At 40.0% G+C, this 17,078-nt stretch overlaps 1 protein-coding gene across 3 annotated transcripts in view; it reads left to right on the forward strand.

The window, feature by feature from the left end:
• Positions 1 to 17,078, forward strand: part of mprip (myosin phosphatase Rho interacting protein) — a 101,135-nt gene that overhangs the window by 14,837 nt on the left and 69,220 nt on the right. For all 3 annotated transcript variants that reach the window (XM_036210740.1, XM_036210739.1, XM_024261544.2), the window contains exons 3-5: positions 2,876 to 2,941; positions 13,736 to 13,887; positions 13,981 to 14,065. In XM_036210740.1, coding sequence (XP_036066633.1) covers positions 2,876 to 2,941; positions 13,736 to 13,887; positions 13,981 to 14,065 — 303 coding nt within the window. The remainder of the gene's footprint in view (positions 1 to 2,875; positions 2,942 to 13,735; positions 13,888 to 13,980; positions 14,066 to 17,078) is intronic.

Here is a 17,078-nt window from a genome sequence, read left to right on the forward strand (position 1 = left end):
GGATGTCTTATTTCTGCGTAGTTTTAAACAATAAATGATACTATACAGGCTACACTGTAAAAAATGAAACATTAGATCGATTAACAAAAGTTCTGCAATTTGTTACATTTAAAGTTATTAGTTTTCATTTAGTTAAAATCTGGAGTTAGTGGTTTACTTAACTCAAACTTTTATTTTGATAATAATTAATATTTTTAATTGTAACAAATTACCAAACTTTTGTTAATTGAGCCAACAATTCACTTTTTACAGTGTATGTTCTGTTCCTGAAAGTCTGCGCTTCCTCATGCACGGCTGTGTGCTGCACTCCGCGCAGAGATTCAGACAAACATTATGCAAGGTTTTCCAAAGTGTTGGGTGACTGCTCGCGAATGCAGCCCTCCTGAATAGTGTTTGATCACGCTGTACGAGGTACCCTTCAGGCCTTAAAAGAAAGGTTCCTGGTGCCCCAGAAGGATAAGCGAAACAGAGCGTGTCTTTGTTTATGGGAGCGATGGATGACAGACGACGCAGACACTTCACTGGGATGCAGAGCTGGACAATTTACGGCACCATATGTGAAGGATTGTTGACACCTGGGCTAAATATCTGCTGTAACTAGTGCTGGGCAATATGGAAAAAAAATGTATATCACGATATAAAATATTTTATATCATGATACGATATATATCACGATATACGACAAAGTATATTTTCAGCTATTCTCTGAAAATATGACTGATGTTGCGGCAGCTTTTGTAAAATTATGGGACAAAAGATGCAATGTTTTTAATATAATATTATTTTGAAAAGCGCCTAAAAATGTTAATTATGAAATAAACTTCACATTCTTATATTCCAACTCTTTTTATTGTGACAAATGCACTAAGAAAATACTTCATCATCACTATATACCAGGGGTCTCAAACTCGCGGCCCGCGTGCACCTCCCTGCGTGCGCGTTTGCGCGCAACACACCTTCACCTACGCCACATGCAAGTTTGCAAGCAGCACCTTCACTCTGCTGCGTGCATGTTTGCATGCAGCAGACCGCCACTCTTCCTGACTGTTCACGCACGTCTTGAAGAGAAAAAAGTCAGAGAGAAAATAAAAGAGAGTATGACTCCCGGTAAGGAGTCAGAAGAGAAACAGTCGTGAAGCTGCTTCGTCATCCATGACTGAGGTCACCGTAGATTGGTAAAGTTGCTGGGAAAATAAAAAGTTGCAAGGTGCGCAACAAATCATGCAAAATCCTGGAGGGTCTGATAATGACATATTTGGCGTAATAATTGATCAAATTAGCTTAGCAACGACATAAACATTGGAACAATAAACACTTTTTTTATCCCCCACACGATGTATATCGTCATATTGCCCAACACTAGTTATAACTGTTGTCTGAACTTTGGCTAAAACTGCCGCCATCATTGCTGAACAACCGCCTGGCATTGAAACCGACTTTGACAACAATAAGAGGGAACCGGCATGTTTGATAAACAGCTGTTTAGTGTGGATTAATTAATTATGGAATTTTTCATTCTTCCAAATTTCACAAATGTACAATTGAAAAGTTCAGAGTCAAATTTCTAACCATGGATGTAGCTGCAAATTTGCCTTATTTTTACTCGACCTGCCCTAGGACAGTCCTTCAAAAAAGAACCCTGAACAAAATGCACACAAAATGTTTTTGTTGTAGACAGATTTTATGCTGTGGTGCCATTGCCATGACAACGAGGAACTGTCATGTTCAATAAACACTGCTGAAGAAAAAATGACAGGAACTTTTTATCATATTTTAGTATTACATTTTCATCTAAATCTATCAATGTAATTCAAAATAATTATATATATATAATATATATTCATAATAGATTGCATTTGGATGTGGATTTTATCTTTAAAAAAACACAGCAATGCCTCCATCTTTTGTGAAAATTAAGATTTTTTTATATTAATGAGGACATTTTATCCGTTATGTACATTTCCCTGTGGGGTGGCTGGGTGGCTCAGTGGGCTAGGTGAAGGGCTGACACGCAGAAGCCCTGGGTTCGATTCCCAGGGTTGTCCACTGATCCCCACCCAGATTGGGTCCTTAGGCAAGACCCTTGACGCTGCTGCCTAACTGGGTCCCTGTGCCCCTCAAGTACAGGGTTGTGCCAGGAAGGGCATCCGGCGTAAAAACTCTGCTAAATCACTGATGCAAAAACGTGGGTGCTGTTATGCTGTGGCAACCCTGAAAGGGATAAGCCGAAAGTGAACTACATGTACATTTCACTGTGGAGTCCATCCTCACATTCAATATTGCTCCCTGGTTCTACTTTCTAACCCTTTAACAAACAAAAAAAAAACTCTCTCTAAAATAATTAATCATGCCTCCAGAATTACTCAAACCCCACACTCTGGTCTCAGTGACCAGGAAAACCTCCTTTATCACTGAGGATACCACCTGCCCTCTCCCCTGCTATTTCTCTCTGCTGCTAACAGGGGAGGAGATACAGAACACTGTTGGCCACTACAAAGAGCTCAAAAAAATAATTTACCCCCAATGCAGTCACTCTGCTTAGCTCTCAATAACACTTGTGTAAACTGTATGTGGATTGTGCATTCTGTAATTTATATGATTTCTAAGACCTTTGATTTATGTATTTATTAACTTTTAGGTTATTAAAATTATTTTATTTTAAGAATTGTATTGAATCTTAATGTGACCTGACGTGTAGCTATCTATCTATCTAGATCTGTGTTTTTAAGTTCAAATAAACATGTCAACATATGATCAAAAATGGATGGGTGGATAGGAAGATGGATTGATAGAAATTTTTGGAGCTGGTCATTTCAAAAGTAACTCGCATGCTGAAATATTGATTTCTTGTTATATGCACTTTTTTTGTCCACAGAAATGGCAACGAAGGTTCTTTGTACTATACGAACATGGCTGTCTGCGCTTTGCACTGGATGAGTCGGTGGGTAGTCCTAACTGTCTTTTAGTCTACCATTACTCTTTTTGTTGACTCCAAATAGGGTTCCTATGCTGAATGAGAATCAGGTATGGTTTTTGACATTCTCACATACACTGAGGAAAATGTATACATGTCAATACTTGTAAGGTTTTTCTTTTCTTTACATTACTGAATTTTTTTTTTTTTTTTCACTCAAGGCTCAAAGTTCAGTTCAATAAAAGAAAAGTATATCATTAAGGGCAATCAACCAACAAAAACTGTTGTATTATAGGGCAGGGGTCTGGAGTGACATTGACTCCTCCATTGTGGCTCTTATAGTTAAAGAAAAATAAAAATGATTTTCTATTTTAAATTGAAATAGCAATACAGCTTCTTCAAAGTCGCATTAAAACATTTTGACGGATATTTCAGAGCCTTTTACCACCAAAAATCAATTAATGGTCTATGAAATACAGTATGGGTCACTTAGTGCTGATTTATGAATTTCTGGCATAGATGCACCAATGATGGTAAAAAAAAAAGATTTTTTTTTTTTTATACTGCCGACACTCACTTCTTAATGTTTGCTGCATTAAGATCACCAAATACGGCACAGGGTGTCTTTTATTTTGAAAGGATGTCATGCAAACCTCTGACAAAAGTTATAAACAACTTTTTTTAAACTGCTAATTTTTTATATTTATGTTTAAGTTAAACAAAAAAAGTGTGTTTATCATAGTAGCTACAATAGAATAAAAATAAATTAACGTCCTATTTTTGTTTAAGGAGAGTTTGTGGTTCCTTCTGAATTGTAGTCAGTAAGGTATGGAGCTGAATGACTGTGTTGAAGGCGTTGAAGGTTGCAAACCCTTGTTATAGGGGAATCAAAACCATCAGATGGTGACGGGTAACGGTTGTAATTTTCCTGTGTTACCTCTAACATAGATAAACTTTAATTCCTGTTTTCCTGTGCAAACTTCTAGTTCCAGGCTTTTACTTTAGCTGTGCGCTCTTCTGCTGAAGGAAGTAACTCTCATACGAATCATGGATAATCCATGACCCGTATAGATCACTAGCTATGGTTCGGCCCATACATGTACCGTGGACATCCCCACCGCCGCGGTTGCGTACCTAACGCGGGCATTATTAAAATTGATTGTCTGTCCACACCAAATGAAATTGCCATCAAATTCATGTACTGAACACTGTCTTTGTTTTAACATTTTTTTTTCTCTGTGGTTGTCCAAAAGTCTGTTAACCCAAAGCTCCCGCTGCTTGTGGGAGGAGCTACCATCAAAATTTTTTCTCTAACTCGTCATGGAGGACAGGATACCAATAGATTGGGTTTATTTATTTTGAAGAGCTGAAGAAAAGCACCGCTGCACGTCTCCGTGTCTGGCTTCAGATCTCCCAATGAGGAGCAACCACTGTCCCACAGACACTGCTGCTCCAGCAGCAGGGACGTCCCGTCAGGGGAAGGCAGTATGGCAAGCCAAAAGTTTAAAAAAATCTCCGGGCATGGTAGTGCCTCACCTGCGCATGTACTACGGATAGTAATTATTTGAAATATGTAACACTTATGCTTTCCTAGGTGTGTTTACACTAAAAGTGGGGTCATCTGGACCCCACAAGACAATGCGCGGAACTTTTTTTTTTTTCAAGGATTTTTTTTAATCTTCACTGGTGTCAATGGCAGAGATAAAATCTTGTCCACCTTTGTCATTGGAGGGGACACCCATCAATGTAAGGGTTGGGTCATCTGGACCCCATAAGAGAGCACGAGGATTAATATGTTACCAGCGAAAGCCGTTAATAGCAATAAAAGAAAATGATCTGCCAAGCCGGATATAATTATCTGGAGGGCTGGATCCGATCCCTGGGCTTTGACTTTGACCTATGTGCTCTATTGACATGGTCAATTTTTATTTATTTGGGGCTATCTTTATTTTTGTCTTATTTTTGGGGGGTAATAGATTTCAAACTAGTGAAACTGGTGTTTATTATCATGTATTATAAACAAAATCTAAGGGAAAATGGTGCTTCATAAAAAATCAGAAAACTCCTGTATGTAGTGGTATTTTGTCTTCAGGAGAGTAAAATGTGGGTGACCAAACCCATACTTGTTGATCATACTGGAGATTAGACTGCTTTTGTGCATTCACAAGAGGCTACACACTGCCACAGGGGTCTGCAGCCTGAGGCTCTGGAGCCACATGTGGCTCTTTTACCCCTCCATTGTGGCTCTTTGGCTTTAGGGAAGTGCTAACAACCTTAATAAATATTAAATTAGTTAGTTGAGTTTAGCACATTGTAATATATGCTGCAGGATCTCGAAAATGTCACTTTTGATTCGGATTTCAGCTGCAACAGGAACATCTTATTTGACACATAGTATTTTATTTTGAAAGGAACTTGTATTTGCTGCTGTCAAAAGTAAAGATGTTAAAGTTGTTATATATAGAAAAATATCACACTTTTTAAAATTAATTAATTGTAAATATTTGAAAGCTACATTTTCTAAAAGAATAGCTAAATGGCCATGTAAAAAAGAAAGGTATTTTCTAAAAAATGAAGTAGGATTTGGTGGTTCTCGCTAGGTTCTGGCCTGTCAGAGACTGGACCAAATGGTTCTTTTAGTGTTAAAAGTCCCTGACCCCTGGCCTAGCAGAAACACAGACTCTCAATTTGCCTTGAGTTATATAGGAAATGCATAACCCATTTTGGGACAGTTGGACTGTAGTTTCACAGCTATTTGTTATTATATGTCTTAGGTTGCATTTTATGTCAGATAAGGAAAGATTCATAGAACGTGCTAGACTTTCCTGCTGACTTTTATATGGATGTTGTATTGTACATTTTCAGAGTTTTAATGCAAGAGTTGTCTTCTATAGGGATATAAAGATTCAGTCAAGCCACGATTCGATTTGATTCGGTTTTAAAGTCCCAATTTTTATTTCTTCCAATTTTTTTTTTCAACACAATGACTTGAAGGTATTTTAATGCCAAGTATGTTTTCTTTTTGTCCCTTAAATCAAACTGAACGTTTTCCTACTGACAGAAAGGATTCAATACACTCGGGGCAAACACATATGTAGTGACCGTTCATGCGCTTGCAGAGAAAAAAAAAAGACAGAAGGCTAAAGAGAGTTAATAAAAAAGAGCACGGCTCCCGGGAAGAAGTCAGAAGGGGAACAGTTGTGAAGCTGCGTCGTCACCCATGACTGTTGTCACGCGAGATTGGTCAAAGTTGCAGTAAAGTTGCAATGAAAATGTAAAGTTGCAGGATAAGGAACAAATCTCGGCTTTGCTTGAATTTGCGTTAATAGTTGCAATCCCAACATCATGAAATCCTGGAGGGTCTGACTTATTTGAACCTTTTGATTCTGAAGGAGCTGCTGGAATTTCCAGCAGATGAGCACGCAGCCAGTTCACTACACACTCACACACACACAGGCGCCCTCACACTCGTAGCGAGCCTGCATTAAGAATTGTCATCTGCTCTGCATTTCAAAATTTAGGCACATGCAGGGACAAACCGATTTTTAATTTTCTGCAACGATGAACATGTTAACGAGTTTGAATCTGTTTTAACCGATTCATAATGAATTGTTACATCCTTAGTTGTCTAGCATACGTTTGAGAACGGTTCTTTGTGCTCTTTAATCCCTATTTGCTCTCAATCACATGACAGAGCTGAGACAAGACACAAAAATTACTTGTAAAAGAACGAAAAGTGTTTGCATACTAAACAAGCATTTGAAGCCAATAAGCCTATAAGTCTCTGTTGACAAATATGTCAATGGGAGGAAACTTGTAAGGATTCAAAGGATTCAAAGGATTTATATTGTCAGACCAGTGCACAAATTAATGTCACTGGAAGAGATTGGAACTCGGGTCCCGGGGAAAAATATAAACAAACAAATGAACAAATAAATAAAGTAAACATAAAGAACACAACAGTCACACAGAGTTCAGCAGCCTGACAGCTTCAGGGAAGAAGCTGTTTCGGAGTCTGGTGGTTCTGGATCTAATGCTCCTCAGACTCCTGCCTGATGGGAGTGGTTGGAACAGACCATGTGCCGGGTGAGTGGGGTCTTTGATTATGTTCAGACCCCTCCTCCTGGATCTTGCGATGTAGAGGTCAGTGGTGGTTGGCAGCTCTCCCCCCACAGTTCTCTGGGCGGCTTTTGCCACACGCTGCAGAGCTTTCCTCTCAGTGATGGTGCATCTGCCGTGCCACACGGTGATGCAGGTGCAGAGGACGCTCTCCACAGCAGCATGGTAGAAGCTCATCAGGGCTGAGCCTCCAAGTCCAGCCCGCTGCAGCTTTCTGAGTAGGTACAGGCGCTGGTGGGCTTTCTTGACCAGCTGGGAAGTGTTGGTGCTCCAGGAGAGGTCCTCGCTGATGTGCACACCCAGATACTTATAGCTGGAGACAAGCTCCACTGGGGCTCCATCGATGTGAAGGGGTGGGGTGGGGGGTCTGCTCTTCCTGAAATCCACCACCATCTCCTTGGTCTTCTTCACGTTGATGCAGAGGTTGTTCTCTCTGCACCATTGCACCAACATCTCCACCTCCTCTCGGTAGTCAGACTCATCGTTGTTGCTGATGTGTCCTACTACCGCTGTGTCGTCTGCAAACTTGACTATATGGCAACTGGGGTGTCTCACCGAGCAGTCATATGTCAGCAGAGTGAACAGGAGGGGGCTCAGCACACAGCCCTGGGGTGTGCCAGTGCTCAGGGTGAGGGTACGGGAGATGGTGTTGTGGATCCTGACAGTCTGTTGTCTATTTGTCAAGAAATCCAGAACCCAGTTCTCTAGTGTGGGGCTCAGGCCCAGGGTGGAGAGTTTCTGCAGCAGGGTCTGTGGGATGATGGTGTTGAAGGCCGATGAGAAATCCAGGAAGAGCAGGCGGATGTAGGTGTTCCTGCCCTTCAGGTGCTGAAGGGCTGTGTGGACCACAGATGAGATGGCATCATCAGTGGAGCGGTTCTTTTTGTAAGCGAACTGCTGCGGGTCCACAGTGGCATCGACGTTGTTCCTGATATGGGCCATAACCAGCCTCTCAAAGCACTTCATGACCACCGGGGTCAGTGCTATGGGTCGGTAGTCATCAAGCCCCGTATCTGTTGAACCCTTTGGCACAGGAACAATGGCGGATGTTTTTAGGCAGGCTGGAACAGATGCCTCAGACAAAGAGATGTTAAAAATGTCTGCTAGCACCTCCGACAGCTCAGATGCACAGTCCTTCAGCACCTGCCCTGGGATGTTATCAGGGCCAGCAGCTTTGGGGGGGTTAATTCCTTTAAGGGTCCTGCTCACATCAGCTGCGGACACTTTGAGGGGCATATCACCTGGTGGAGTGGCGAGTTTGGTGAAGGGCGGTGGTACAGCAGGATCCTCAAAGCGTTCGTAGAACCTGTTGAGTTCATCTGCCAAAGAGGGGTCATCTGGACACTGTGCATTCCTGCCTTTGAAGTTTGTGATGCACTTAATGCCCCCCCACACGCTCTGGGGGTCATTTGAAGAGAAATGCTCCTCAATTTTCCTAGCGTATGCGGATTTGGCTCTGTTTATGTAAGAATATGACTGCATGTTTCCACTGTACAATGAGCTTCCATCGACACCCAAGTTGGTCTGCATTTTTATTTTCCTCTTGTTGAAACAGGAAATCAAATTTTCTGTCACATTATCCTTTGGTCATTTTCATCTCCGCAAGTCAGGAATAGGAGGTCAGTGAAATTATGGGCTTGCGCTCCATACTCTGAGGACTGGACTTATCCAATGCCTCTCAACTCATTACACGTTTACAGTTTTGATTTCATAAAGTTCATTTCTGTTTCCACAGTGGCTCGAATCACTGATGAGGGTCAGATAAGATTTGTCAGAGGTCAGGGTTTACATTCATTCTCTTCCTCAAATGACTCTTTAGGCAGACATCTTTACATAGACCTCCTCCACCCTCCCTTTTCGTATGATAGCTCTAGTTTTATAGCTCTTTAGCAGACCTATTTTGAGAAGCCTTTCATTGTTTTGAGCTTAATGCATGCATTTTATTGTGTACATTCTATCAGCATGTTACATGAATACTCAATATATACAGCAGTGATAGAAAGTTTGTGGACCCCAAGTAAAATTTTCTATTATTGTGCATAGAGAACCCTAGGAAAGATTGAAAAATCTTCTAAATGCATCGGATTAAAGATGAAAAAGGCTTTATTTCCATCATCTATCCTTACAAAATAACAGAAAACAAAATAATGGTGTGTGCAAAACTTTGGGCATCCTGCAAAAACCTTGCACCTCCAACCCCCACCCCGACAAATATCACAGCTTTTAAGGCTTTTTGTCTGAAAACAGGCCATATGACAGATATACTATTGTTTAAAGAACTACTCATCACCACATCAGACAGGACACTGCCCAACTGCACAAACTGTGGCTTGTCTGACAAGTAATCAGTGATCCAGGAGACCAAGGACTCGCAAACACCCATCAGATGCAGCTTCTCACCCAGTAACAGATTCATGGAGCGATAGCGGCGTGCGCTAACAGTAACCTCGCCTCTGTTGAGACGTAGGAAAGGAATCACGTCTCTGACTGATTCTGACACTGAAAATTACATTTACATAAGTTTAGAAACACTCGGCTGCGGAGTAAATAAAACACAACTAACAGGTCATAAAGATAAAGACAGCGATAATCAGACGTGTCTTTCATGCTAGTTAGCATTAGCCCAAATGAAAAGTGACAATGGTATTCATGTGTAATTTTCTAAATACTGCAGTCAGTTCTGAAGTTTTTTTCTTGGCTGCACGGACCCGGAGAAAATGTTTAGGTTAGGATTACGGTTCCGGTTCTGAAGTTTTTTTTCTTGGCTGCACGGACCCGGAGGAAAGGTTAAGGTTAGGATTACGGTTCCGGTTCGGGTTTATGCTCCAAATGGTTCCCGATCACGGCAGCAGCTGCAGCTATGCTCCGCGCTCTAGCTCCATGACAGCTAACAGGACTTCATTAAATACTGCGATATTTAGCTTTGGATTCACATAAAATACATATAACAATGCAGCGATCTGCATCTTGACTGCACCAATAACGTGTCGCCAACATGAATGTCCATCAGTTTTAGAGCTGGTTGCACGTAAACATGCGCTAAAAACATTAGCAAGTTACCTTCGAAGTTTGCTATGTAGGACGACAAATACAATTTAAAATCTTTCTGCATTTTTATGTTGAGATATTTTACTAGAAAAACAAACAATGCGCCTAACAACATTTATAGTGACTCTTGTTAACTCCAAAAGACATCTTTTAAAGTCCCACTATTTCCACATAAACAATAGCCCACGGCTACGACCGGAAATGACTGAACAGTCAAAGGCTGAATGCGGAAGTAGGTCGTGCATATGGCCCATTCTTTTAAGATGTTCAGGTCGTTAACTGTTTGTCACTGAATTATGACATCAAAAACCCATGACAATATAGAATGCAATTGATTTTGTTTTTATTCAATATTTTATTTTCAAAATTCTAATATTGAATTGTAAATTGCAAAATGAATTGTCATTTCAAAAGCCTAATCTGAATATTGAATTGTCAATTAAAAAATGCATTTCATAATGAAATGTCAAACTGCATATTGAATTGTAAATTATAAAATGCATAGTCATTTGAATAATGACGTCTAAAACCCATGACAATTTACAATGCAATTGATTTTGTTTTTATGCAATATTTTACTTTGTAAAATTGTGATATTGAATTGTATATTTTCATATTGAATTGTAAATTACAAAATGAATTATCATTTTGCAAGCCTGATTGAATATTGAATTGCAAATTGCAAAATGCATTCTCAAATTGCATGATGAATTTGCAAATTGAATTGTCAATTGAAAAATGCATAAAACTTTGAATTATGACCTAAAAAAACTTCCATAGGAGAGACTGCGCGTGCTGGTAACAGCCGCGCGCAGGGGGGCGGGGACTCGATTGTGGTTCTGGAGTTGAGATGAGTTTGAGGGTTTTGTTAAAATATTAACCAAAAGCTTTTATATAGAGCTTCGAATTAAAATAATTAGTTGTTTTATTGTGTATCAACAATGAATTTGTTAGTTAAATTTGTGCCGTTTATGTTTATTTCTTAATGAGGTGATAATAATAGTAAAATAAACTTGTTTTTAACGACTACTGACATGACACTAAATTAAGAGATCTTATGTGTTTGATCAATCCTCCAGCATGTACACATGTCAGATGACTGAGTGAAATGATGATTCAATCTATTATCAGAACTGTTTATTTTAAGTTTACATTTTATTATCTTCTGCTGCACAGCAGTACCTATAGTTTATGTTCAGAAGAAATTAGAACATAATATAAAAATAACTGCAGTATATTTGCTGCTTTAGAACAATGTTTTTAAGACTTAATTTTAATTTGAAAGGAACGTGTATGTGCTGCAGTCAGATTAAAATAAATCAGAAATTCTGTACAGCCTATTAAAAAAAACACCGTTATGGTTTAACTATTAAGTACATTATATATATGTACAGTATATATTAGAAATATTTAAATGTTCCTCACAGTTAGTTTCAATACTACAGTTAATACAAAAAATAATGAAAGTTTAATTTGAACTAAGATTAATTGGGGGGGGTTAAGGTGTAAAAATCTGAAGTCCTAAAGCTGTTTGCAATAAAGATTACTTTGACAAATATAGTTATTTGATTTATATGGTTTTTAATATCGTTATTGCAATATATGAAAAAAATGATATCGCAATATGAAAATTCCCATATCGCCCAGCCCTACTTGCCACATATTGTGACTTATCCACTGTATTCTGAAACAGAACTTATTGATTCAGTTTTTAAATAAGTGTGACTATTTATCAAAATAGTCACACTTATTTTTTATAAATATTTTTGCCTCAAAGACAAAAAATAGAGATCAAACAACTGAGATGTTCCTCATGTATCTAATGAGCATAATTTTCATTAACTTTGTGATAATCTGCATCACAATCCCATTTTATTATTTTCACCTTTTAGTAAAAGTGCACTTATAAGAAATTGTAAGGTTATTTGCTTTGATCAGTCTTTTATCTCTGTTTTCTCCACCTTCATGAATGCGCTCAGAGAAATGAACACATTTTTACAAAGAAATGCCATTTATTTTTTACATTTAAAAAAAATCTTGATGTGTTTGAAATGGAAATAGTACACTGGTTGGCAGGATTTCCCCTTTTTTGATAGAATAACTTCACATTTTATTCATCAATAAGTGGAGAGAATGGCAAACCTGTGTTTGGGTTGTTCTTTACTGTCACAATGTAGCTGACTCATCAACAGGCAAAATCTCTTAAAAAAAAAACCCCAAGAATAAAAAACTTATTTTTTGACTAATTGTTTGCCATTTTTTCAGGAAAAAATTCAATAAATTAAAAGAATGTAGCCATTAAATAGGCTCTCCCGTCATAGTCCCTTTGAGACTTAGGGGGGCTTTCGGCTCCTCACACATCTCAAAGTCTACTCTAAACTTCAACAATAAGAATGAGCAGCTGCATTGTGTGCTGCATGTATGTACTCTCATTCAGAGCTAATAAAAAACGTCAGATAGATAGGTAGATAGACAGGCCATTATTGTCATTGTCACAGGACAAAGAAATTGGAGCAATCATTACAGTGCAAAAGGAAATATAACGAGACTTAATATAAAATATGTAAAAATATGTACAAAATTGTGCAAGTATTTAAATAGACAAAGAAATTAGGAGCATCCGCTACATTACAAATACATGTGCACATAGATATATATGTAAAAATATGCAGAAGCAATATATACATATAGAAGCATATACGTTATAATGTGCAAATAAGTTATCTGTGTGATTCGGAATTTAAAATGGATATTGCTTTGGGGAAGAAGCTATTTTTCAGTTTGTTTTTGTTTTAGATTTTTTATTTAGTCTTCTGCTACAACTAGGGATTCATATGTATTACCTTTTTGCCATCACAGGGTTTCCTTATTTTTTGGGGGAGTTATATTCTAAAAAAACCCATGATATATGAAATCTGCAAACAAGAACGAAAGCTGTTTGGCTGCAAATTTTTACTAAAAATATTATAGACTTTCCTGAGACAAACATGCACAGTTTCACACTTTTCTCTTTTGTTTTCAACATAAAGTTTTCAGATTACTTACCAAACTTAGGAATTTTATCATAAATACTGGAATTATAAACTAACCAAACAGCAGATTTATTATATGTATCCAATTTAATAAAATTATATTGCATTTTTTTCCCCAGTGAAGATGGATTTGATAGATTTGTTTTTTATCATAGCCTTACACTACACACTATATTATTATTAACAAACACACGTGGCTTTGATGTCTTCTTATATAAACTGATTTCTTAAAGAGTTTTTCTTTCATGTTTCTTGGTCTCATGCTCAAAGTATTTTTAGTTTTAACTTGCTGCTGCCATCTCCTCATCCCTTCTGCTAAGTTTTCATTGTAACACCGGCGTTCTCACAGTTGAAGCTTGTGAAATCCGGTGAACCTCTGATCTCTTTTTTTCTCCGGTCTGGTTTGAGGTTTCAACTGTTTGGACAGTGATATCAGTGTTTAGTCGTACTTTCACCCATCTGGTACATGAACAAGCCAGCAACCTAACATTGTGGGAGGAGTTCCTGTGTACACCTGCTTTCCATTCTTCATTAATGCTTCATTGTGTTGCTCACATTTTGCCACTGTAACTATTGCATTCTTAACAGATATAAAGCATTTGTCATATTGTATGTCCTTTAGCCAAGCACACTGCCTCAGGGCACAGTGAACATGAACCACTGCACAGATGTCATTGATGCAGAGCCAAAAACAGGCCAGAAGAACTCATTGTGCATCGTCACCCCTGAACAGGAGTACTTCATCAGAGGAGAGAGTAAAGAAATCATCAATGGGTAACCAGTCCTGACTTCTCTGTTGATGTTTTTTGCAGAGGATGAGGTTTTGATGTTGCAGGGATTCAGAATACTTTTTCTGCTCATTTATAGATGGAGTGAACAGCTGATTGTTTATCCCCGAACCAACAAACAGAACCAGAAGAAAAAACGTAAAGTGGAGCCTACAACCTCCCAGGTAGCTTTCTCTGCTCTGGTTACTCTAGATTAGAACTCAATGTAGCCACGAGGGGGCCCAAGCCAGGGTCTCATTGTGCCGGTCCCAAGCCCGGATAAATACAGAGGGTTGTGTCAGGAAGGGCATCCGACGTAAAATCTTGCCAAATCAAATATGCGAATCAGACCTATGAAATCCATACCGGATCGGTCGAGGCCCGGGTTAACAACGACCGCCATCGGTGCTGTTCACCGACAGGGTGCCGGTGGAAATTGGACTACTGTTGGTGGAAGAAGGAGAGGAGGAAGGCGGGTTTGTAGGGAGAGAGAGAAGAGGAAAGTCACTAGTGTTGGACTGAGAGTTGGGACTTTGAATGTTGGAACTATGACAGGAAAGGGTAGAGAGTTAGTGGACATGATGCAGAGGAGAAAGGTAGACATACTGTGTGTCCAGGAGACCAGGTGGAAAGGTAGCAAGGCTAGAAGTTTAGGAGCAGGGTTCAAGTTGTTCTATCATGGTGGAGATGGGAAGAGAAATGGAGTAGGAGTTATCCTAAAGGAGGAGTTTGTTAGGAGTGTTGTGGAGGTAAAAAGAGTGTCAGATAGAGTGATGAGTCTGAAGATAGAAATGGAGGGTGTCATGTTCAATGTTGTTAGTGGGTATGCCCCACAGGTAGGATGTGAGCTGGAAGAGAAGGAGAAGTTCTGGTTGGATCTTGATGAAGTGATGATGAGCATCCCTGGAAATGAGAGAGTTGTCATTGGTGCAGATTTCAATGGTCATGTTGGTGCAGGAAACCGAGGTGATGAGGAGGTGATGGGCAGGTTTGGTATCCAGGAGAGGAATGTAGAAGGACAGATGGTGGTTGATTTTGCAAAAAAGATGGAAATGGCGATAGTGAATACATTCTTTGAGAAGAGACAGGAACATAGAGTGACCTATAAGAGTGGAGGTAGAAGCACACAGATAGACTACATCTTGTGTAGACGGTGTAATCTGAAGGAGATCAGTGACTGTAAAGTAGTGGTTGGTGAGAGTGTTTCCAGACAGCACAGGATGGTGGTGTGTAGAATGACTCTGGTGGTGAAGAAGATGAAGAAAGAGAGGGCAAAGGCAGAGAAGAGGACAAACTGGTGGAAGCTGAAAAAAGAAGATTGTTGCATGACTTTTAAGAAACAGTTGAAACAGGCTCTGGGTGGTCAGGAGGTACTCCCAGATGACTGGATAACTACAGCTAATGTGATCAGGGAGACAGGTAGGAGTGTACTTGGTGTGTCATCAGGAAAGAGAGTTGATAAGGAGACTTGGTGGTGGAATGAGGAGGTGCAGGAGTGTATACGGAGTAAGAGACTAGCTAAGAAGAAGTGGGACACTGAGAGGACTGAGGAGAGTAGACAGGAGTACAGGGAGATGCAGCGTAAGGTGAAAGTAGAGGTGTCAAAGGCCAAACAAAGAGCTTATGATGACTTGTACGCTAGGTTGGGTAGTAAGGAGGGAGAGACTGACCTGTACAGACTAGCAAGGCAGAGAGATCGAGATGGGAAGGACATGCAGCAGGTTAGGGTGATCAAGGATAGGAATGGTAATGTGGTGACAGGTGTCAGTGGTGTAATGGAAAGATGGAAAGAATACTTTGAAGAGTTGATGAATGAAGAGAATGAGAGAGAACAAAGAGTAGAAGAGGTGACGGTTGTGGAGCAGGAAGTAAGAAAGATTAGTAAAGGTGAAGTGAGAGGGGCTTTGAAGAGGATGAAGAGTGGAAAGGCTCTTGGTCCTGATGATATACCTGTGGAGGTATGGAAGTGTCTAGGAGAGATGGCAGTGGAGTTTTTGACCGGGTTGTTCAACAGGATCTTAGGTGGTGAGAAGATGCCTGAGGAATGGAGGAGAAGTGTGATGGTGCCCATTTTTAAGAATAAGGGAGATGTGCAGAGTTGTGGTAACTACAGAGGAATAAAGCTGATGAGCCATACAATGAAGGTGTGGGAAAGAGTAGTGGAAGCCAGACTAAGAGCAGAAGTGAACATTTGTGAGCAGCAGTATGGTTTCATGCCAAGAAAGAGCACTACAGATGCAACATTTGCTTTGAGGATGTTGATAGAGAAGTACAGAGAAGGTCAGAGAGAGCTCCACTGTGTCTTTGTAGATCTGGAGAAAGCTTATGACAGAGTGCCCAGAGAGGAACTATGGTATTGTATGAGGAAGTCTGGAGTGACAGAGAAGTATGTCCGAGCAGTGCAGGACATGTATGAGGGCTGTAAGACAGTGGTGAGGTGTGCTGTAGGGGTGACAGAGGAGTTCAAGGTGGAGGTGGGATTACATCAGGGATCAGCTCTGAGCCCCTTCCTGTTTGCAATGGTGATGGACAGACTGACGGATGAGGTTAGACAGGAATCACCATGGACTATGATGTTTGCAGATGATATTGTGATTTGTAGTGAGAGCAGGGAACAGGTGGAGGTGGAGTTAGAGAGGTGGAGGTTTGCCCTGGAAAGGAGAGGAATGAAGGTTAGCCGCAGTAAGACAGAGTACATGTGTGTGAATGAGAGGAACCAGAGTGGAAGAGTGAGGTTACAGGGAGAAGAGATAAAGAAGGTGGAGGAGTTTAAGTATTTAGGGTCAACAGTACAGAGTAATGGAGAGTGTGGAAAAGAAGTGAAGAGGAGAGTGCAAGCAGGTTGGAATGGGTGGAGAAAAGTGTCAGGTGTGATGTGTGACAGAAGAGTTTCAGCACAAATGAAAGGAAAGGTGTACAAGACTGTGGTGAGACCAGCCATGTTGTTTGGACTAGAAACAGTGGGACTGAAGAAAAGACAGGAAGCAGAGCTGGAGGTAGCAGAGATGAAGATGCTGAGGTTCTCTTTGGGAGTGACCAGGATGGATAGGATCAGGAATGAATACATCAGAGGGACAGCACATGTTAGAGGTTTTGGAGATAAAGTCAGAGAGGCCAGACTGAGATGGTTTGGACATGTTCAGAGGAGAGACAGTGAATATATTGGTAGAAGGATGCTGAGTCTAGAGCTGCCAGGAA

This window comes from Oryzias melastigma, unplaced genomic scaffold (assembly GCF_002922805.2).
Source record: "Oryzias melastigma strain HK-1 unplaced genomic scaffold, ASM292280v2 sc00221, whole genome shotgun sequence".
In the NCBI taxonomy this organism is placed as follows: Eukaryota; Metazoa; Chordata; class Actinopteri; order Beloniformes; family Adrianichthyidae; genus Oryzias; species Oryzias melastigma.